We start from the raw sequence: 23829 nt of genomic DNA on the forward strand, positions 1-23829 counted from the left end.
CTAATGATAAAATGATGCCTTAAAACATATGTGATTTGTATGCGGCTGGCGTGGGCCGTGTGGCAAGGGGCACGTAAGTGTTGATATTTTCCTTGTGTATCCCAAAGAAAAAGATCTATGGTTATGTGCCCTTGCCACATCAGCCGTGTATATTTTAGTGCATCACTTTACCACAACTCTAACTTAAGTAATAAATATACAAGTTGACTTGGATGAATCAAATGAGATTTTCTTTTTCTGTTTCTTTCTTCTCTTTCTCGAAGAGAGAGATGGGATTAGTAGAAATTAAAATAAAAAAGGGAAAATTTTCTTTTAAGTTGGATTGCAAGGGACCACTCACTCTCTCTCTCTCTCTCTCTCTCTCTCTCTCTATATATATATATATATATATATATATATATATATTTGATTGAGTTTATGGTCTCCCTTCGTGCAGTTTTCTATTTGACTTGACAAATTAGCTCAATCAAGTTTCGAGACCAAGTCATCTTAAAATCCATGATCAATTTTTATCTCAAATTTGAAACCATCAGTGGTTAGTTGAGATGATAAAGGCTAGATAAGAGAATACATTCTCACATCGTTTTGTTTTTTAGAAAATTCAACCAACAAGAAAAAGTATTTGGCCGAAGCTAAAATGAAGTTGACCCTCCACATAAAAGTGACTACATTTAAATGCTGAACACGTATTAGAGTGATTGGTACATGCAGTCTGCTAAAGCAAAAAATATATATATATATAGATAAGTTCGAAAAGAAAATAAGAAGATGATCCTCTTCCCTTGAAAATCCCTTTTTAACCCTTAAAAATTCATGTAAATTTGATCATGTAGAATCAAACCCATCTTCTCATCAAGCAAAGGTAGGAAATAAATCTAATTTAAATAATAATAATAAAAAAAACCTAAGATTTGAACAACAAAAATGGTCAAATCTATGATCCAACACATGATCAGCCTACAGGTTTATAAGGTTAAAAAAGATGTCTACAACAAGACCTTAGACATCAACTTTTTGGTATTTGATAATACAGCAAATGTATTCCTCACAACAAAGATATCAAGGTTATTGTAATTGTAGTAATTTGATCTCTATGAGTCAAAAATCATATTCTACTCGGAATCTCTCAACTATTTCACTTCTCAAGCATCTTTCAACCATTCAGAGTAGAAGCCGAAGCAGAAGCAGAAGCTCTGGTTTGAACTGGAAAGCAAGCAACCAAAACTGAGAAGAAACAGGAGTGAAGAAATAGAGAGATGTTGTACTCACGGTGCATTTTCTCTAGAAAGGGACCTTTGGGGGACATTTGGGTTGCTGCTTATTGTCACAAAAACCTCAAAAAAGACCAAATTAAAGACACAGACATCTCTTCTTCTGTTGGTAAAAATTTCTCCATTTATCTCCTTTATATAATTTTCTTACTTTCTTTCTTGAAGCTTTGTACTCTCTGTTTTGTTTTGTTTCTTCTCTTTGGGTGTTGTGTGTACTTGACATGAGTTCTGTTGAGAACTTGAGATTGGGTGTTAGAAAAATGGAGATAATTTGTCTGGTTTTTTGACAAAATGGTCGAATTAACCATACCCATTTTGGGGTTTTGATGAAATCTTGATTCTAATTTCAGTTTTTCCTTGCCTTCATTTTGTAGTCTGTATTTTGGCCCCTTTGTATGGTTTCTTTTGTACTTCTGTGGAACTCAGTTATTTCTGATTCTTTCTGTTTCATTATGCTTTTAGTTTCTTTTTGTTTCAATGTTTTGTATGAGTAGGTACTGTTTTGGTAGAGTGGGATTTGCTTAATTAGCAGTGTTAATGGGTGGTAGGAGAAATTACTTGTGTTCTAAGTGTCCCAAGATAATCTACCTGAGTTTTTGACAAAATGGCCCAATGAGCTTTTTTTTTGTTCATTTTCTTATCTATTTTGCTCTTTTTCTATCTCTAGCTCTTGCTTAGTCTTTAGCTTCAGAAAGTGCTGTCTTCTTACCCAAAAAATTAGACATGAGCAACCAATCTAACCTGGTTTGGCCTGTTCAGTGTTGGCATAATTGGTTTTGTGGCAGACATAGGTTTATAAGTGCCTATCTGTGGGTATGGGAGTAGGGTAGTTTGAAAGAGGTGGGGTGCATGGGATCATAGCCTTGTCGTGGGAGAGGTTGAGTTACATGGGTAATGGATGGTACCTTGAGTGAGGAGGATGATAGGTTGTTTAGAGAAGTGTGTGGTTAGGGCAGTTTTTCTTCTAGATTTTGGATTGACCAACAAGTATGGGCCCGGGTAATGAGGAGAAAACTTGAAAATTAGGGCACCACACCTGACCTGATTCATAATCAGGACCTATGTTACTTTTTTCATCAGTTTACTCGGTTTGAAATCGATTTTGGTTTGCTTATCTATATAATTCAATGATGTAAGCAGGTTACCAGTACAACCATAATTTAAAAAAAAAATAATAAGTTATACAGAAGCAGAATACGTATGATGATCAAACTAAATATAAAATGTATGAACAATCATTAGAAACATAATTTCTTATAGCAAAATGAGAATAAAACGTACATACATATATACATATATATACAAAAAAAATTGTCACATATAAAAACCATTGCTTTATCAAGTTTAAGTTTCATAGTAATCAAACTATAACTGTCGTGTTATCGTCAAAGTCTTGTAAAAAATTTGGGCTCAGTTAACGAATGTTGTTCCTCCATTATGTTATGTTGAAAGCCACATCGTCTGTTTTGAAAGTGAATCAAACTATAAACATCAAGTACTCATGTTCTAGCAAGAATGGAAAATTTTAAATCTTGATTTGGTGGGCAGCTAGAAGATGATGAAAATAATCAATTGGACTCTTCATCTATGAATATGATGACTCCCATGCTAAAGAGAAGCTAAAACTTATGGGGACATTGAAGATGTCTTTAAGGAGAAGGAAAACCCAATGACAAAATCAACAAAGCACAATGATTTGGGTTTGAAATATCATCAAAGCCTTGTGCAAAGATTTGGGTCAGTTTAACGAATATTGTTCCTCTATTCAATTATGTCGAGAGCCACATCTTCTATGTTTTGAAAGTGAATCAAACTATTACCATCAAATACAAATATCATAACAAACTCTTACACGAAAGAGAAGCTAGAAATTATGGAGATATTAAAAATGTCTTTGAGGGGAAGGAAAATCCGATGAAAAAAAAAAAATCAATATAAGCGCAACAATCAGATTTGTAAATCAGTTCTTTCATGGTTTTGTCTCTATTAGATTTAGAAATTCGTAGCTACTTCAAGACTATATATGTTTGTTTAAGTTTTGGCACTTATGGTTCTTTGAGGACTTTGCTAATGTTTCAGTGTTGAAGACATTAGGATATCCATATATGATATTTTGGTTAGCTTTGAAGTTTATAATGCAAATGTTTCCTCTTTTTTTTATCTATATGTTAGTCTTACTGTTTGCCTTGTTTATTTTAACTAAATAGGAAATACTTTCTTTTTCTCCTCTTGTTTGCTCATGCAGATGAGATCATGCTAAATGAAGTTACTGTGACATATAGAGTACTTGGTTACCTTCTTCTTGGTGTTGTCAGAATATACTCAAAGAAAGTTGAATATTTATACCATGACTGTAACAAGATTCTAAGCAAAGTAATTACTTATGCACCTTCGGGAAAAGATAATTCAACTATAGAACCCAAGGGTGAATCAAAATTTTCTATCACTCTGCCGGACAAGTTCGAACTTGACACTTTCAATCTTGACATCATGGAAGATATGAGTGGGTAAGAAGTTGGATGTCCAAATAGGATTAAGTTTCTCCTTTCACTTTTAATCAAATCATTTAAGCCCACCATTAGTTTGTTTGTTGACTTTTAGGGGCAATGTGAAACCACATCAACAGATAACTCTTGAAGGTATTGGATTTTTAAGTTATTTCTGAATCTCTTATTAGATTCTTTATCTTTGATCGTTTTGAACATGTTCTTGTTTTCATGAAACAGAAACGTGGAAAGATGGAGAAAGTGAGCATTACCATCCAGACAAGGTAAATATTTTAACCATGTTTCGTGTCTGAAGGACATAGATCGTAGAAGGTTTTTTTTAATATTAACCTTTATGATATATATAAGCAATGATACCTTGACACATGGCACGGGTGGTAAGTGTCAAGGCATCGAAAGGTGTCTGTCACAGCAACCTCCACATAGTCCAATGTGGCGGCATGGCTATATAAATATTAACTTGTGGTACTGATCTTTTAGGTGGTAATCTAGTTATTTGATGCACTTAAAAGAAACTTTGAGTTTGATAGCTACCCAAATTACTGAAGATCATGATCCACACTTTTAATGATAATTCATTTAAGAAAAAACATGGGAAAACTGGTTCTACCATATTTTAGTTTTGCTCTTTTAAAGTTTTAAGTTCTCAAGAATCTGGTATCTTAATCTACTTTTGTAATGAAGTTATACTGTTAAGCTATGTTATCAGTGTGGGTGCGATATTTCAGATGAAAATAAGGGGGTTCGATGTTATCCGGTTTTCTTTCGAGAAGAGTGGGGGTTCGAGAATCACTCCAAAAATGCGTAGGTTCTCGGAGTTTGTGGAGCGGAATGAGTTGATTGATCTTCCGCTCTGTGGGGGAAGATTCACTTGGTCAAACAATCAGGAGATTCCGAACCTTATCAGATTAGATCGTTTTCTCGTTTCAATGGATTGGGAAAATCATTTTGGTAGAATAATACAGGAAAAATGCCCGAATCCTGGTTCTGATCACTCTCTTATCTCTCTGGTGGCTGGGACGACGAGGAATCAGCCCACTCCTTTTAGATTTGAGAATATGTGGTTAGAGCACCAAGGTTTTAGGGAGATGATACATGCTTAGTGGAATGAGCTCGCGGTCGAAGGAAAGCCAGGGACAGTGTTGAGGCTAAAACTGAAGGCTATCAAAGAGAAATTGAAAATTTGGAATAAGGAGTCCTTTGGGTCCGTGCAAGAATTGAAAAGCGTTGTTTTGTCGAAGCTACAAGAACTTGAAGGAAAGGAGGAAAATGAGTATTTGGGAGTCGAAGAGAGCACGTCGTGCGAACCTTAAAGTTGAGTATCAAAGATTATCTACTATGGAGGAAATAAGTTGGAAACAGAAATCGAGAGTTCGGTGGCTCAAGGAGGGGGTGGCTCAAGGAGGGAGACAAAAACACTTCTTTCTTTCACCGTATGCGAATTTCAATAATAGGGTCAACTTCATTTCGAAGCTTAAAATCAAGGACTCATGGAGGATGGGTGAGGAAGAGGTGTGCGAGGGGGTAGTACAATTTTACAATAACCTGTATACGGAGGAGCATGTGGTCAGGCCCACGTTAGACTCGTTACATTTCGATAACATCTCCCTAGATCAACAGAGTTGGCTCGAGAGACCGTTTGAGACAGAAGAAGTGTGGGGAATGGTGAGTAGTTTAGCCAGTGATAAGGCACCGGGGCCGGATGGTTTCTTCCTAGGTTTCTTTAAAGTTTGTTGGGAAACTGTGAGAGAAGATTTGATGGCAACTTTGGAGGATTTTTACAGGGAAGGTTTTTTAGATCTGGGTTCTAATTGTACCTTCCTGGCTTTGATCCCTAAAGTGTCGGGCACGGAAGACATTACGGATCTAAGACCAATCAGCTTGGTGAGTTCAGTCTATACGATCATTTCTAAGGTCTTGGCCTCTAGGTTCAAGACTGTGTTAGACACTATCATTGGGTCGGCTCAAGGGGCTTTTGTGACTGGGAGACAAATTTTGGATGGGGTTCTTATAGCAAATGAATGTATTGATTCGCGTAGAAAAATAAACATTCCGGGGCTAGTCTGCAAAGTTGAACTAGAGAAAGCTTACGATCATGTAAATTGGAATCTGGTGAAGTATCTCTTGAGGAGGATGGGATTTGGGGAAATGTGGGTTCGATGGGTCATGAAATGCATTTCTACTTCTACTTTCTTGATCTTGATTAATGGATCTCCAACTGGATACTTTAGAAGTACTAGGGGTCTTCGCCAAGGAGATTCGTTGTCGCCTTTCTTGTTCGTGATAGTCATGGAAGCTTTGGGTAGGATGCTGTTTAAGGCAGTGGTTGAAGGGGAGCTTACAGGATTTATGACTGGCATGGGTAGCCTCATGATTTCTTATCTTCAGTTTGCAGATGACACTCTAATTTTTCTAGAGTACTCGCCGAGACAATTGAGTTTCCTTAGTAGCATTCTTGGGTGTTTTGAGGCAGTTTCTGGTATCATGGTGAATCTTCGCAAAAGCAAGTTGTTTGCGGTAGGCGTAGAGGAAGGGGTGGAGGTAGCGGCAGCTTCGATCGGGTTCCAAATGGGGGTTCTTCCGACCACATATTTGGGACTTCCTTTGGGAATGGCCTACACAAGCAAAGATATCTGGGAGCCGGTGATTGAAAGAATGAGGAAGAGGTTAAGCACTTGGAAAGCTAAGCTTTTGTCTAAAGGAGGGAAGATAACACTTATCAAAAGTGCTCTAGCTAGTATTCCAATTTACACACTTTCGCTTTTCTCATTGCCGAGAGGAGTAGAAGCGCAATTACAAAGAATTTGTCGTGACTTTCTGTGGCACGGTAAAAAGACGGTTTGAGGAAACACCATTGGGTGAGTTGGAGCAAGTTATGTTTACGTAAGAAAAATGGGGGCTTGGGTTTTCGTAACTTCAGTTCTATGAATTCGGCTTTGCTGGGTAAATGGCTTTGGAGGTTTGGGAAAGAGGGGGACAGTCTTTAGAAGAAGGTAATTGTAGACAAATATAGGGTGAAGGAGAATTGGTGGGAGAGTGGTCTGGCTAGAGGTGTGATGGGGTGTGGGGTGTGGGGTGTGGGGTGTGGAAGGGGATTCTAAAAAGAATTCCGATTTTCAAGAAAAGAGTGAAGTTTAAGGTTGGGAATGGGAATAAGGTGAGATTCTGGGAGGATTGGTGGTGTGGGAATGGTCCCCTTAGGGAGTTGTTCCCGGATCTATTTGAGTTGTCGTTGAGAAAGAATCAAGTAATCTCGGATTACAAGACTTTTGAGAACGGTATGACAAATTGGGATTTTGGATTTAGAAGAACTTTTAATGATTTGGAGGTAGATATGTTAGGAAGGCTAATTGGTGTGGTGGAGAGCAGTTATAGGCACAACTCAGCGGAAGACAAGAGATTGTGGGAAGGAAGGTTTACGGTTAAATCTCTGTACGGCGGTATTGCCCCAAGGAGCGCAACAAGCTTTCCTCATTTAGTGGTCTGGGGTGGTAAGTTACCCCCTAAGATTTCTTGTTTCCTTTGGTTAGCGGCTCTAGGGAAACTCGCTACGTTGGATCAGTTAATCAAAAGAGGCTTTATTTCTCCGAATCAGTGTTGTTTGTGCGGTTCTCAGGCGGAAACGATGGATCATCTTTTCATTCATTGCCGGGTGGCTTATCATGTTTGGCACATTTTATGTCGTTATTTGGCGTAGTAGGTTGTTTTCCTCGATCAGTTAAATCGATCTTGGAAGCTTGGTTGTCGTGGGGAGGTTCTTTCTCGTTATCTAAGCGGATTCTTTGGTTCTTGGCTCCATCCGCAATCTGTTAGGGCATTTGGAAAGAACGCAACCGGTGTATTTTTGAAGGGAAAAGTTTCACGTTGGAAAGTTTAATTCTTTCTATCTTGGAGTTTATGTTCTCCTGGAGTAAACTTTACAAGGAATTCAATGGGAGTTTCTTTGAAGATTTTGTCGTGAGATGGGATAGGATGTGTTCTTTGGCACGAGAGTAACTGTTGGTCGTGTGTCTTTGTTTCTTTGTTTGTACCTCGCTCTCTTTGTTTCCCTTTATCTCTTTGTACTGGGAGGGTCTTCTCGACCCCCTTGCTTTATTTTCTCTCAATAAAATTATCTTTATCGATCAAAAATATATATATTATATATATATATATATTTTTGATGAAAATTGAAGGTGTGATATTATGATTTTTTTATTATAATAAATCTATTATCTTATCCATTTTGGGCCGGTTGAACAAATTTTGTTCCTCCATTTCAATTCTGTCTAAAATGGATAATAAAATGAAGGATCAATATTAATATTAGGTGGTGATGAAGTTTTTCACAAGCCGCCAACCTAATTTAATTCACCCTCCTTTATTCTAGACTTGGGATTGGCAATGTAGTGGGAAAAATACACATGTTTCTGGAAAAATGATCTAAACTTTAGAAATAAGAATAAATAAAAAGCCTATGATATGAATTGATATTCAAAAGTACTTTGAATCATATACAATATCAGTGTTTCTTATCTCACATGAACAAACTTGGAAACTATCACTCTTGAGGGTTTTAATTTGCTAGAGCTTAAGAAGCTTCAGTGCTACGAATAACTTCACCTAAACAGACTTAATTTTTGTGCATGTGCAGTATCTTCATGAGGACTTTTCTCGTTTTGAGACCAACTCTGCTGTTTATACTCCAATTGAAGAGTAGGTTTTAGCAGATACCATTTATTTTTACCCATTTGAAGTTTAAGGAAGTTTCAGTGGTTGCTCATTGTAAATATTTTTGTTGCAGTGCTTTTTCGCCACACATGATGGACATTGATATGGTGGTGAGTCCATCAGATAATCAAACAAGTTTACAAGCAAGCATGGAAAAGCTTCAAGGAGATCATCTCCCTCAAGACGAATGTCCGGACATTGAAATGTTTTGTGGAACCGAGATATCCCTTGATTTAAGTACACAAGTTAATGAAGTCTGTAATCAAGCAAAGTGGATAAAGTTGCTCGAGATCACACCACCCGATCGTGGAAAATCCCATAAGCTTATGGAAGCATATCCAGTAGCTACTACAGAGGAAGGAATTCTTCCCGATGGGTCTAAATTTCCATATGATTCTGGTATGATTCTGGTTAGCTTGTTACAAACTATCCAAAATAGATTTCAATTCTTAGATTGTTCTTAATCTTATGGAATATGATTTTGAGTATGAAGCTTATCTATACTTCTACCCTAAATAACACTAGAGTTTGCCCATGCCTACAACACGGGCATCCTCTTTGAGGTTAAGGGGGTAAAAGAGGAAAAATAATAAAGTTTGAGGCGTACTATTAAAAAAATATTTGGGGTTAAGGGATAAAAGAGGAAAACTAATAAAGTAGGAGAGGTGTTATTAGGAAAGGGGGGGGGGGGGGAGAAGAGGAAAGACAATAAAGTTGAAGGGGTAATATTGGAAAATGATAGAAAAAGAAAGAGAATAAAGTTAGGGGTATTTTAGGAAAGGAAGATGAGAAAAGGTAAAACTTGTTCTTGAGTTACATTATTTATGGGATATAGATCTTGAGATCAATAGAGTGGGACCCACCGTTGTGTTTTATTGTATAAATTTCCAATAACCTTTTCCAAGGAAAAAAAAGATTGCCAAATTGAAGGGATAGGTTCCCAAATATCTTTGCTGTTCATGGTCAATTGACCCCTTACCATTCATTGGTCCCATATAGAATCTCTCCTCTGCCAATGCTACCCTTCGGCACTCTTTTGAGAAATAAAATATTGGCAAATTATAGAAGAAGGCATAGATTCAAGTTTATTTATGTAGGTCATATGGATTTTTATCTTATAACATGAACTAAAATTGCAAACCAAAAAACACAAAAGTGTGTCTTTTTAATGTCATGAAATTGAATTTAAGGCATGTTGTGGTATCTGTTTTACTTAAAAAAACGATCAGTCAAAAAATGATTAGGTTACATTGGTTCTATCCTTCCCATTTTTTTTTATAGAATATAACGGAAAAAGAATTATTTTTTTTTCCCAGCAAGGTTAGTATCCTTTGGGGTTGGTCAACAACAGTACTAACTTTAAAATGCAGGTGCTCCTACACCAGAATTTTTGGTTATCCACACTCCTGCTAAGAAGGAGCAGCGTCGGGTTTCAAGGAAGATCAAACATTTATTTGATGAAACCATGGTGTTGTCTAACGAGTAAGATTTTAGCCTATTCATTTGTATATCCTTTCTCCTTGTTAGAAGAGTTCATCATAGAATTTCATATTGAAAATATTTATTGATCATGGCAATCTTCCATCAGTTTATTAGGGCATTAGAATGGGCCAAAATCATAATAATGTACTTCACTGCTAATAACCGAAGATCGAAGGATAGGCTGACAAGAGATTTTTTTCCCCCAATTTTGAATCTTATAGGGTAGTTAGGCAAAGCCTACACAACTCAAGTAGCTTAGTCGGTAAAAGAAGGAAAGCTCCGCATACTGCTTTGGATGCTTGGAGAGCCTGCAAAATCTCTAACCTATCTCAGGATTTCATGAAACCTCTGATTCCTTGTGAGTTAGCTTTGTCATTTACTATAGATTCTTATACTGATATGTTTTATAACTTACAACCATATTCCATATCAGGTATATCTTCAAACCTCAAAGATCTCTTCTACAGAAAGAACTTCAAGACTCCAGAACCAATTGAAGTTGAAGAAGGTCCCATCAAATCTGGAGATGAGGAACTTGGGACACCAACTAAATCTTCGGAACAAAAGTCTCTCTTTGAGATAAACTTTGTTGATGATTCGCCATCTATGAGGTTTTTGGATAGCCCCACAACCAGTAAATCATATAACGTGGTACCCATGACATCAGCCGAAAATGTGGGAGATGAGCCATCTACAAGTGGGACTCAAGATCTTGGTCTGAATTTGATGGATGAGGTGAAATTATTTTCTATTGAGATTTGAGAGGGATTAATCATTCAATCAAGTATTTACTAATGTGAAAATCAACGGTATTCATTTAGCCAAACCCAAATCTTTGGGATACGGCTTTGTTGTTGTTACGGAAAATCAAAGGTACTTCAAAAAATTAAAGCTATCAAGAACATTAAGATTAAGAAGGGTCCACCAATTACAGTGGTACGAAACTACAAATGGCACACGTGCATGCCATGTAAGGAAATGTAACTGATCGGATTAGAGTGACTTTGAATCTATGGTTACTTTTGGATCATCCACCATATCAGTTTTGACTAGGGGTGCAACTTGGTCTGGTTCATAGTATTAAATTTCGACATATTTCTGTGAAATAAACTGAAATATTGCCATTTCCACAAGTTCCGACAAGAAATTTAACCAACAATTTCTTTTTTGATATATTTCGGAGGAAGTCACTGTTCATTTCGTGAAATATGTCGATGAATAGTGAATTTCGGCCGAAATTATCATTTTTTAGGTATAAAAATGCAATATTTCGGTAGAAATATTTCAATGAATAGTAAATTTCGACCGAAATATTTCCTTTTTTAAAAAAACTTATAATTGCTTTTAGGAAGAGCTTGTAAATTACATATAGTATTTACTAATAAAAATTGCATAGAACATTCATCCATTAGTATAAATGAATTATAATTAGTTAGTTATATATATCATCTTATTTTAATCTAGTCTAAGCATATTAGTACGTTTATATAAGCGCACATACAATCAACCATGTTTCAGTTAGTTGGATACATTAGCAATTTAATCATACCTATTCAAAAAATAAAAGAAATATAATTACACATGAATGCAATACTTAATAGTTTCTTCATTTTAATGTCTTACATATTAAGTTGTATGTAGTTAATGCAACATTATTATTCTTATTTCCACTATCAGCTTCTCAATGCATGTGCAAATGTGTAGCAAAATGTTGTTGATATTCAATTTCTTACTCCATTTGGTAGTTTATTGTATTTTGATGACTTAATGAGTGTGTTTTAATGCCTATTTTATCGTTTCCTACAGGGTTAACGAAAATTTCATCAATATTTCTGTCATTTCCAAAAAATGTTTTAATTTCCACATTCATCGAAAGATTTCCATTTCCAGACTAACCGAAATAGACATCAAAATTGAAATTTAATACCTTGGTCCTGTTCAAACTGAGAACCGAACCAAACCGATAGCCTTGGGCTGGTTTGGTTCAGTTTGGAACAAGTTGTGGTTTGATTCTGGGATGAGAAAATGAAGAACCGATCAATTCAGTTTGATTTTCGGGTTAAGGTTTGTATGGAACCGAACCGAACCAAACCAAACCCTTAATAACTTACTAATTTTCAAGCCTTAAGTTGTATGTAATTTTTCCTTGCAGGAGATGGGTCCTTGTGAAGAAGATGAACACCACCTAGGTAAGAAGGAAGAGACCCCCAAAAGAAATCAAGGGATTGATAGATGTGCATTTTATATTAAATAGCTTGTTTTCCCATTGTGGGGTGTTCTCATCTAGCCTTTATTGATTTGCAGATGGATGGTCAGTTAGAACCAGGTAATTTCTTTTTTTGGTTTAATTTGGGTCCCATCTTCTAGTCGGATCTGTTTTTTCTTTTTTTGGATGACGGGGTCGCCTGGACCTGTAGGCCCGACTAGGTCTAGTCGGATCTTCCTTCAACCTTCGCCATTTTGGTGTGCAGGACGGTGGTCAGGTATCTGCATAAAAGCTTTCTAAATCAAAAGGAGCGTAGAGAGAAGGAAGTTTTGAATTTGGCACCGGTTCTAGAAGGAAGAGCAAGAAAAGAATGTTCGAGACTATTCTATGAATTACTGGTATGCCCATTTACTCCAATTTAATAATGCTAGATATGTAATTATCATCATCGTTGTTGTCTTACGGTATCCCAAATATTGTGATTGGTGATTCAAATCCATTTTTTCCCCCAAATTCCACTATGTTGAGCCATGTTCGCATTGAATATCAATGTTAATATTTTACTATCTCCATCTATATTGTTTTTGATCTTTCTTGTGTTCTTTATATCACTCTACTTGCATTGCAATGCTCCTTCTGGAGTTAATATTTTCCCAATAATTTAAATAAGAGAGGTGTTATTGAAATGCCAATTTTTACTAATGCCACACCAATTCCTATGTAAATCACCAAAGAATTGCCCACAGATGTTGTGGCAATAGTAACTCTCTTTAAATAAAATGTGCCAATAACAGGCTCACAGTGAATTGATTTAGGCATTTATACATTGGCATGGAAAATTTGAAGCAATGTGAAACAATGTCTAACCATGATTCTATATGAAATACTATTTCTTAGGTATTGAAGTCTCGAGGATTTGTGCAAGTGAGTCAAGACACACCGTACGGCGATATTCTTGTGATGAAAACCCCACAAATTGAAGCAGTCCTCTAATCTGATTGTACAGAAAAAATCAATTGTATCTATGATTTTGTATATTTGTCGATAAATTTAATTAGCTTGTAGCATGCGCTGGATGTTATGTGCCCAGTTTCATATTGTATCTTAGTAGACAGAATGTACATGGAAGAAATGATGAAATATAACCAAAATTTTCAAAAGCTTGTGCTGGAATGTTCAAATCTTCAGGTCTAGTGGGTAGTTTGTGGCTGATGGCTTGACCAGACCCGAATAAAATATACCCGCATTTTCTAAGATCGGATCCTTGTCTGACGAGTTGATCCAAAAGCAATCCAATAAGATATCCGATCCAAATTGAAACACATCCTCAATCCAGATTCAAAATAAACCCTAGGTTAGATCTATAGTTACGTCACAAAGTCGGAGTACAGGTTAAAAATGACTAGGGAAAATTTCGGAAAAAACAATAATGAAAAAAAAAAATATATATATATATATATATATATAGTGGAATGTCAACGTTCAAGATTTCATGGGAATATTAGCATTCTTCAATATTTTATTTTTTCGATAATATTCTTATCTATTTTGTCATTTAATGAAAAAGACAAGGATATATTAATTTTTTTACATACTAAATGTTTATTTATTTATTTAATACTTGTCTCTTTCATAGTAAATGCTAATGACATTTAATCTTTTAAATTAAATGATTTAACAACTCAATGCAAACAAGCATTTAGTGTGTAAAAGATCACAATTCCCTATTTGTTTTTATTAAAAGAAAAAATGGGTAAGGGTATTATTGAAAAAAGCTAACCATTGGATTTTGTGTTTATACGGTAAAGATCTTTGTCATAACTTGAGTCATCGGAACCCCACTCATACATATGGGTCAGGATCCATAGACAACATTCTAGTTCTAGACAATTTGTGTTTGTCTTATATGGACAAAAAGATTTAGAATGAGCTGATTTTTTGTGAGGAAGATTTCTATGGTGAGGGGATTTTTATCTTTGCAAAAAATCAGTCTATTCTGAAATTACTAATCTTAATTTAAAAGTTAAAGAATCATGAACCATTCATTTTAACCATTAGTTTGTTACCATTTTTCATGCAATCGGTTTACGGGTATCCAGAGTGAACGGACTAGTAGAACCGTATCCCGAGAACACGACTCAGCGAACGAAGCAAATCCCGGGCGACCATAACGCATCTAGAACGTCAACAAGGGCCTTTAACTGAGCTTATCGTATGGCTGAAGCAGTGCAGACTTGTAAATTAGTGACTTCTAATATAGTCTTGTCCTCGTGCAGTACCCGAACCTGTTGATCGATGAATCTATCCCGCAGTCAACAAGGAAAGGTCTCCAGTCAGGGGAAATCCCGACGCCCTCGCCCGGTTGGAGTGACATCAATCCCGACTTTCGGCTCCTTAACTGGCTAGTAGTCCCACATAGCACTTCCCAATGCTAAACAGGTTCAAGTGCCCAATACAGACCACTAGTGAAAAATTGAGCAAATCCTTTGACTTAGTTTCCTCGTCAATTAGAAGTTTTAGAATCAACTAATTTTTTGTTTACGAATCCCCACCCTCTATATATATATATATATATATATTATATATATATATATATATATATGGGAAATGTTCAGCAACAAACATTTTGACAAACATTTTGGCAAAACATTTTTCAAAATATGGGTTAGAGGTTTTGGAATGGGCTGATTTTTGGTGAGGATGCTCTCTATAGTGAGGAGATCATCATCACCAAAAATCAGCCCATTCCAAAACTTCTAACCCCATCAAAAATGGTTTACAAAAAATGGACGGCCCACGATTTTTCAACTTGTAAACTGGGGCTAGAAGTTTGGAATACGCTGATTTTTGGTGAGGATGATCTCCTCACCGTATAGATCATCCTCACCAAAAATCAGCCCATTCCAATACCTCTAACCCATGTTTTGAAAAATGTTTTGCCAAAATGTTTGTTGTTGAACGGGACCCTATATATATATTAAAAATTATGTATCAAGTCTGATTCAATCCAAAGTCCACATGAGAATACTAGATCTTTGCCCAACTAAATAAACAATTAAAATTTTAAATTAAGAGAATTGGCTAGGGTCGTCCAAATTAATGGGAAACCCTCTAAAAATAGGCGAATGCCGCTGAGTGCGGCGAGCACACGGTATTCTTTAGTAAAAGGCGAAAGAATAGTTCGCTCTGTACTCACCATGCGGCTGCGTGATTTGTAATGTCTTTGTCGTGGTTATTTTATAGTCACTTAGGAAAATTAGAACCTTTCCTTTATGTCCGATGTGGGACTAAATTTCTTATGTTGTAACTAGCTCCATAAGATAATGGAAGAGCACTAGTTTGTTAAGGGCTAATGATTCTCTCACTCGAGTATTTTCACTCAGTCTGGCATGGCAAGGGTACAGAACCGTTGATCTGTTTCTTGTGTATTTCGAAAAAAACCAATCAATGATTTTGTATCTTAATTTGCCACGTCAAATCGAGTGAAAATACTTGAGTCAGAAAATCACGGCTCTTTGATAATTTTTCAAATGTACATGTAACACAACTTCCGAATTTAGCGGGTTTGGGTCCTTTGAGTAGATCCGAATAAAAAATTGATCAAATATGATTTGATGTCCTACGATCTTAATCGGAAGTGGGTTGAAGACAAATCCATCCATATATCCACCAAGATTTAAATTATATTTTACTTTAAAAAATATTTTTTTTAGATTTTTCATAATATCTTTTCTATTGTAGGGTTGTCAATGGGTCGGTTTCGATTTGGTTCCTAAGAAACTTGTAATCATTATCATTATATTTATTTCGATTTTGGGTCTGATTTCAAAATAAATGGAATGAAATTGTCAAAAACACAGGTACCATCAGTTTCGATTCTCAAGAATCAAATGATAAAAAAAAAGTTTTATAAAAAAAAATATTTTAAATCATTATAAAACTTTTTTTTCTTTAAGATAATTAAGCATATTATCTATAAAAATTATTGAATTTGTTATATGAAAAATATAAGTTAATTATTTTTTCAAAAATAAAATTTATCTTATTTAAAAATAAAAATGTTTAGAAGAGATAACTCATGTTAAGATCCAATCAATAATTTATATGAAAAATTGAAAACTTCATACAACATGTATTAATTTTAAAATAAAGAATACCTTAAATTATCTATAATATAAAAAGAAATGTAAAAATAAATCAGTTTTAAAAACCCGCGGGTAGCCATTAGATAGAATTTAATGATTCTGATTTCTATTGGTTCGATTCCATTTTATATACGGCTTTAATCGATTTCAATAACAAGGAACCAGGGTTTTCGATTCTAGTTAAATGGGTAACCCATTGACACCCCTATTCTACTGTAGTAAACATAAATTTTTATAAAACAAAATGATTATAATGATAAAATAGAATACGATAACAATTAGTCTGATTTTCACTCGGTCTGTACATGACTGACGTGGCATGGGTAGAGAACCATAGATCTTTTTCTTTGGGATATACAAGGAAAACAATCAGCGGCAATGTACCCTTACCACGTCAGGCGAATACAGATCGAGTCAAAAAATCATTAGCGTGACAAATAACAAAAGAAAAAAAATATATATATGTTGAGAACTACCTACAATAATTATTTGATCTGAATCAAGTAATTGGGTCAAGTCTGATCCGGATTGGGTGAAATCAAAATGATTCAAAAATGGTTTATCTAGTAGGATCTTGAGTCGAATTCCGGATTGGGAGAACTTATAAAATCGGATTACAAAAAAAAAACTACAAAGAAATTGGGGTCCATCTCATTTTTAGAATTATCCATTATTGACAGCCATACCGATCCAAAACCAACTAATTGTAAACCGGATCAGGATAGGTTGGAAGAGGAAATCCAGATTCCAACTTTATAAAACAAAAATATCTTCAAATTAAGGGTATTAGTTAGGATCCTTCAAATTAATGGAGGACCCTTTAAAAAAATAGGCGTATGCCACTGAGTGCGGTGAACACACGGTATTCTTTAGTAAAAGGCGAAAGAATAATTCGCTATGTGTTCACCACGTGGCTGCATGATTTTGTAAATTATTGTCTAGATAGTCTTATGGTTGCTTTGAAAGCTAGAATCTTATTCGTGTCAAAAAAAGCGAAGTGCTAACTGTCTTAGCACTTTTTTTTAGCATCAAAATAGTGCAGAATTTTTTTCACTTATTTTCAACAATAAGAACTGAAAATATAGAATAAACAAACGTGCTATTTCGACAAAAGTGCTGAATTTTTTTTTTTTTTAAAACAATAAACGCTGAAAAATAGCACAAACAAACACTGCCTAAATTCATTAAGATGTAATTAGATCCACAAGAGAAAGGAAATGTCACATGTCACGTGTCCTTTTGCATTGGATGCTTTGTCATGACATCTTAGAAATATCTTTAGGGGTGCATTGTTGGATCAATTACTAATTTTCGTTCAGTTTGATGATGTCTCATTTGTCACATAATCTTAATTTATGCCCAAAACATGTACTTAGATAGTGGTGATGGACTATAACTATCTCATACATTGAATGATCCTAACCACCGATTTGTTGACTTTCGTCATGTCCTTCCTCACTTCCATAAGCGACCAAATGGTCATGTTTGTGGTAGAGAGGAAGAGTACTACCTTACAAAAACCCAACAACGAGAGGAAAGAAACATTTTCCTGCCATGAGAGTTACATTGTTGCCAATATTGGAATAAAAAACGAGAATCTCAGAAAGGTCCAACAAATCTGGAAGTGATTTCAGAATCTAAAATTAAAATGTTGTTTTGCTGATTCTTCACACTTATGTCCTGAATTTGGGATTAAAAAAAATACCTCTGAAGTATTTGATCTGGAACACCAAAATCATTCGTGGTCCATGTTTATTATGAAGTGCATTTATGAGCAACCAAAAGTATAACGGCATTCTGAACACCAACACAAGTTATGTGATCTATAGCCTTGAACATAACAGACCATTTAATATATGACTGGATGTTCCTATGATGTCTAGAGTCCACACTTCAGAAAGCAATTTTTAGCATTTATATAACTTAACCACTCTTACAATTAATCAATTGGAACAAAGGACTACTCCATGGGAAACTGTTCAAGAGTTGGGAAAATACCGGAGGTACTAAAGTTAGGGGGAAGAACTAGGAACTAAATGTCTACAGTAATCTTGGTATCAAGTTGAGAAAACTCCTCGAAAAATGCTTTGAAATGCTCATAGGAATGTTTCACATCATCAACGCCACACATTTCTCTTATGCTGTGCATTGAGAGTTGTGGTGCACCAACATCAACAGTACGAATCCCTACCCCACTAGCAAGTATAGGACCAATGGTAGAACCACATGGCATGTCGTTGCGGACCACAAAATCCTGTAAAACATAAATTTCTCAGAGATGATTTGACTTGTTTAGGTGTCAGATTTCAAGAGAAGAATTACAGGTACTGTTTCTCTCATCTCATAAGAGAACCAAAAAACCGGATATCTATTTAATTCAATTTTCTTCAGTGTTAATCATTAATTCAATATGAATAGTACCTGAATTGGAAGGCCGTGCCTCTCTGCAATCTCCCGGAATATGAAGGAAGTGACGGCATTGGTGGCATAGCGCTGATTAGCATTGTGTTTGATGACAAGCCCTCCATGCAACTTTGGCTGATGATTTTCTTCATGCTTGTCCTGAAAGGTAGACAATAACGCAGAATGTGATAACTAAAATATTTATAACTAAAAAAAAGGCAGTTTTCCATCAAAAAATGCTAGACATGTTATACCATATAATTTGGGTGTAATGCATGTGCCATGTCAGCAGACACGACGAAACTCTTTTGTATTGCTTTCTGAAGCAGCTGAAAAGCAGTAAATCCAAAGCACATAGATTCAGTTACCATGAGAACACAAAAAACACAAACCAACCAAAATAAGGCATACCTTGGGGTACACAAATGTAGATCACAACCAAAATCACAAAAATTTGGGGGCAAAAAAATCATTTCAACCTTAGAATCTGATGAGCTGAAGGAATTTGTGATTCTCGATAGAGCATCTAGCATGGCAGGAGACCCAGCTCCTTGGGCTGAATTAGATCCCACCTCCTCATGATCGAACAATGCTACCATCCTTACACCAGTTTCATCCTCAAGACTATTTTCAGAAGATGTCGACTCTATCAATGCCTGAAATAGATTTCATTCACTAGCAGATGAGAATGAGCATCCCCACAACAACAAAATGGAAGATATCCCACCAATGTCCACTTTTCCTAGTAAATGGACATGAGTGGTATCAAAATGAGTAATAATGATAACGGACAAGGATACTGGTGAACCAAAGGAATTCCATACGTAGATTTCAGGGCATTTTGTTATAAATTTTGGCATTTTCTAGAATCTCTCTAAGATGTAGTTTGAAAAGATAAAATTACAAAATGAATGGAAAGACTAGGAAATACAAAATTAGACATGAACACATATGAAAATATGGGAGTAGTCCTAATAGGTGATAAACTAAGGGAAAATTGATGGAGATGATGCGCTAATATGCAATGAAGATTGATAATAGCCCCAATTAGAAGGAACATGCATATTAAAGGTTTCAAAAGAGAGAGCAGAAGATTTTAAAAAAAAACGTAGATTGAGGCAATGAGGGTGGTTATGAACATTTGAATTACTAAAAGGCATAACTTTACATAAAATTGAATGAAGGAAGAAGAATAGTTCAATCAACCCCAAGGTTTTGGGATCAGGCTATGATGACAGGGCATGTGCCATAAGGTTATATGATGAAGAGAAATAAGAGCATAACAGCTCATAGTTCTAACCTTCAAAGAGCAAAAGGTCATGCAAAGATTGTCAAGCCTTCCAGAGAAAATAAATTCTTTCATAGCGCCAGCTACAATACTTGGTTGAGTATCACAAACTTGTAATTCAAAATCGCATATGTCACCTGGTTCACAGCCAGCCTGAGTTGCAAGCAGCTGAAGAAAGCCAAAAAAATGATAAGTCACAATCTATTAAGAACTTCAAATTCAAAGAACTAAGATTCCCAAAAACCTGAGTCAAGATCCGTGAAAAATGGCAATGTAATCTAACTGTCTAGGATTGTAGAACAAAACTGTTTCACAAATAAACCCAACAAAAAAAGAGTATCCATAGAAGCAAAATTTCTTAACCTGTAATAAAAGTGAATGGTGCTTCTTGCTATCAGTGTTCTTTTTTTCATTAGTTTTATTTCCATCAACTTGGACTTTGCCTTCGACTGAACCATTTTCAGGAGCCAGCTGGTTGAGTTCTGCCTGTAAAAAATATTTTGGTTTAGACGTATAGAAGCATATTTAAATGCATACAGATGTAAGTGTGTTTCTATATTAATCTTACAACAGGACAAGATTTGGCTCAATAGTTAAGAAGTTTCCACCCCATAAGCATCTAAAGGCTGCAATTTAAAATTAAAACTACAAAGAACCATAGAAACTGGTTGGTTAACCATTAACCATAATCATAACTCCAAATCTTTAAGTACTAATGGAACCCTTCTAACACTTAGCCTACAAAGTTTCAATGGATTACAGAAAATAGTTATGTTGTTTATTGTGAACACAACATTCTTATATATTACATGGTTCAGCAAACTGTACAGCCAAAGCTCGGAGAAACCATATGCACTACCCATATTTGATTCATGGACTGATTGACATATACCATAGCTTTACAGACCAATTCTTTAGAAGGCCCCAATTTTTTGGGATAAGACGTTGAAGATGATAGAGCACTTCTTTGTACCTTAGTCATACTTATAGGGCTCACTTATGAGATCTGTAAGTCCAAAAATCAGCCCAACCTTCCAAACAAAATTCATTTGTTCTACTGGTTGGGAACATCAGGGCAGACTGATTTTTAGGCAAGGTCTCAACATCAGTGTGTATCCCATGGTGCTCTTTGTTTCTCACTGGCTCGGACAACCTTATTATGTCTAATTGAATATATTTTTCAATCTTCATAACATTTTGTTTTCACTAGCAGAAAGCAAAAATATTCAAGGGCATTTGGACACTTGAAATGCAGATGGATGCATTCTGGTACAGTTTTTGTTTCTTGATTGATTCATATTTAACAATTTAACAACACCCCGTCTTAAAATAATTACGATAATAAGTAAATTTTATGCTAGTGTGCAGCCAAGTTTGGACATAAACTACCTATAGCCATTCTTAGGTATTAAAGTAACATATAACACCGCATACCAAACACAGATTAAATGTGCAGAAGTTGAAAATCACCTTAATTGATGTTGCCAACACGGGAACAAGATGACAGTGTGTGTTCACCTTAAATCCATCAGTTCCCCTATACATCAAAAATATATTATTAGGACTTTTTCAATGAAAATAACAAAAATAAACAGAACCCATAATCCAATAAACTGCATGATCCAACGTAAAGAAACAGCTTGCATTAAGAAATTCCCACTTAGACAAATATTCTTAATAGTAAACGTTACACAATCCCAACAAATAAAGAATCAATTCACCTGTCTAAGTGAATTGCCAGCGTAGGAATCCGCATTATTGGCTCCTCAAGCCTAACAAGCTGATGCAAGTAAGACACGGAATCATCTTTCCCTTCCCTAATAATCAACCGGCCAGCTACAGTTAAATCGCGATCAAACCACGTGTGCCACAACCCACCTCCATAGATTTGGACACCAACCTCTAAATATCCCCCTTTAGCTACCTGAGTAAACCAAAATTGAATTTTTTCCCCATAAATATGCATTTTAAGAAACTAATATATTTAAGGGAAAATTCCCAAAAAGGTGCACAAAAATTGAAATTTTCTGAAAACAGTACACTACTACCGTTTTAGGAATTAAAATATTTTCATTAAAGTGGGAAAAAATCAGATTCTATAAACAGTTAAGAAAGATCTGTTTTATAAAAATAAAAAACTCAATTCCGAAAATGGCAAATTACCGACTTCGGAATTAAAAAGACCAATGTGCCGTTTTGTTAATTGTTCAATTTTCAGCTCATGTTTTGGTAAATCATCCTAGATTTAATTAAATGTTTTAAACAATAACAAAACTTAAAATTCCTACACTTTCTAACCTAAATTAAACAAAAAGTTCGAACCTTTCACCAAAAGAGATGAAATTACCTTCGAAACAGGCTTGAGCTTGAGACATGGGCTATCAGTATGAGCACCCACAATATGAAATCCGTTCCCTGCAACGTACCTAATAAGAACAATTCCCCAATTTCAGCAATGAAATCAACAAAACCCTAAAATTCACAAATTTAATCATACTTTTTCCCAATCGTGAAAGCGACGATTGTAGAGTAATTCCTCGTGAAGAAGTATTTTTTCCCGACTTGGAGTTCCCAATCCTCTCTTTCAGATATCTGCTCGAATCCTGCAATCTTCAAACGCCTCTTCGCTTCATCTGAAACACAAACAAGCGTTGAAGAAACCCTAGAAATCTGCAGAAGAAACAAATCTAAAAGGGGAAAAAAAAAAGAGAACAAAAACGAAGGAGAAGAGATAAAGAAGTGTTACCAACAGCATGAAAGGCTGTTGGAGAAGAGTTAAGAAAGTTGAGAAGATCAGAGACAACTACAGAGGTATCTCCTTCGCATTGTTTGACTCCTCCCGCCATGTCTCTCTGGTCCAGTCCAATCTTCTTCAATGGAGTTCGATTTGTTCTATGTAGACTTGCAAGGACGATCTCCTCTGTATCTTAAATACTAGGGTAATTTAGATGTGCCCCTCCACATTTTGGTGAATATTTTAGGTACACCTCCTATGTTTTCAAACTGATGACATAACCCCTTGACATCAGGCTTCTATAAGAGACTACTGTAAAATGACCTAATTGCCCCATGGTTTCAAAATTCATCTCGGATAAGTCCACGATGTTTGACATCTCGTATCGTCCATGGACGAGAAGACCAACTTGTAATTGATGAGTCATCTCATCTCACACAAGATAAATTATTTAACTCGATTTAAAATAATTTAATTATATATTTATACGAAAATAATTACTATTTTTTTAATTATATAAGATAGACCAACTTGTAAAAGATGTTTAGACATAAATTCATGTTTTATTTATATAATAAATATTTTAAATTTTAAATTAATTAATTATTTTAATCAAAATTTACAAAATTCTCTTGAACTCGGTCGAGTTTATTGACTCAACCAAGATTTTCAAAATATCGCTTGAATCATCTCATTTATCTCACGAGATGATGTGAAGTCTGAAATGCCATGTAAATCCATCTTGTTGTTAAACGATACTGAGATGACACAAACGAAATTTAAAACCATGAATTGCCCTCATCTTCAACAAGTAATAAAAAATGATTGATTTCTCTGTGCATAATTATTTTTCAATCTTCATTAACCTAATAAGATTTTATAGAAATCAAGGCTTTTGTTCGAGGGGTTAAAGTCAGATTGGAAATAATGGATTGAAGATGAGGTTGACTAGATTCAGGGGTGGCTCAATACAAATTGATGCCTAAGACGAAACTCTAAATGGTCCTTTTTTTTATATTAAATGTAGATGCGCATTTTCGCTCTACTTTTCTGTAAAACCCCGAATTTTTAATTCGTATCTCG

At 35.4% G+C, this 23829-nt stretch overlaps 2 protein-coding genes, 1 non-coding gene and 1 pseudogene across 5 annotated transcripts; 1 reads left to right on the forward strand and 3 right to left on the reverse strand.

Annotated features, from left to right (window-relative positions):
* The first annotated feature begins 1092 nt into the window (after positions 1-1092).
* On the forward strand, positions 1093-13336 carry SYN2 (Rad21/Rec8-like family protein). Of its 3 annotated transcripts, none has more exons than XM_086447842.1 (13): positions 1095-1380; positions 3517-3778; positions 3873-3910; positions 3998-4041; positions 8412-8473; positions 8562-8887; positions 9874-9970; positions 10192-10328; positions 10404-10705; positions 12123-12159; positions 12275-12296; positions 12442-12574; positions 13074-13336. In XM_086447842.1, the coding sequence occupies exons 1-13, from the start codon at positions 1257-1259 to the stop codon at positions 13167-13169; spliced, it is 1680 nt and encodes a 559-aa protein (XP_086303968.1). In that variant the 5' UTR covers positions 1095-1256; the 3' UTR covers positions 13170-13336. The 3 variants fall into 3 exon arrangements, with proteins under 3 accessions (XP_086303969.1, XP_086303968.1, XP_086303967.1); XM_086447841.1 differs by having other exon boundaries at positions 1097-1380; positions 9859-9970; XM_086447843.1 differs by lacking the exon at positions 13074-13336 and having other exon boundaries at positions 1093-1380; positions 9859-9970; positions 12388-12501.
* Positions 13337-15269: 1933 nt separating this feature from the next.
* On the reverse strand, positions 15270-15381 carry LOC147398594 (U5 spliceosomal RNA; annotated as a pseudogene).
* Positions 15382-17116: 1735 nt separating this feature from the next.
* LOC147398595 (U5 spliceosomal RNA) lies at positions 17117-17237 on the reverse strand. Its single transcript, XR_015180207.1, has one exon. It is a non-coding gene; the product is annotated as a U5 spliceosomal RNA (small nuclear RNA).
* Positions 17238-18213: 976 nt separating this feature from the next.
* Positions 18214-22920, reverse strand: LOC147398596 (Zn-dependent exopeptidases superfamily protein). The gene is made up of 11 exons (XM_086447844.1): positions 22759-22920; positions 22510-22645; positions 22360-22438; positions 21734-21936; positions 21483-21549; positions 20376-20498; positions 20025-20180; positions 19204-19380; positions 18979-19053; positions 18743-18883; positions 18214-18575 (listed from the first exon to the last, which is right to left on the reverse strand). Exons 1-11 carry the CDS (start codon positions 22856-22858, stop codon positions 18354-18356), a joined length of 1479 nt encoding a protein of 492 aa, XP_086303970.1. The 5' UTR covers positions 22859-22920; the 3' UTR covers positions 18214-18353.
* Between the last annotated feature and the right edge of the window lie 909 nt (positions 22921-23829).

This window comes from Akebia trifoliata, chromosome 7 (genome assembly GCF_017979445.1).
Source record: "Akebia trifoliata isolate Shusen 1 chromosome 7, ASM1797944v1, whole genome shotgun sequence".
Lineage (NCBI taxonomy): Eukaryota > Viridiplantae > Streptophyta > Magnoliopsida > Ranunculales > Lardizabalaceae > Akebia > Akebia trifoliata.

Excerpts from the sequence above, each read along its gene's own strand:
- SYN2 (XM_086447841.1), top strand. The coding sequence starts at position 1,257 with ATGTTGTACTCACGGTGCATTTTCTCTAGAAAGGGACCTTTGGGGGAC. Across the intron at positions 3,779-3,872 it reads ATCATGGAAGATATGAGTGG|GGGCAATGTGAAACCACATC; the intron begins GTAAGAAGTTGG and ends GTTGACTTTTAG. Across the intron at positions 8,474-8,561 it reads GTTTATACTCCAATTGAAGA|TGCTTTTTCGCCACACATGA; the intron begins GTAGGTTTTAGC and ends TTTTTGTTGCAG.
- LOC147398596 (XM_086447844.1), bottom strand. The coding sequence starts at position 22,858 with ATGGCGGGAGGAGTCAAACAATGCGAAGGAGATACCTCTGTAGTTGTC. Across the intron at positions 21,550-21,733 it reads CTGGCAATTCACTTAGACAG|GGGAACTGATGGATTTAAGG; the intron begins GTGAATTGATTC and ends TTTGATGTATAG. Across the intron at positions 20,499-21,482 it reads TGTTGGCAACATCAATTAAG|GCAGAACTCAACCAGCTGGC; the intron begins GTGATTTTCAAC and ends TATTTTTTACAG.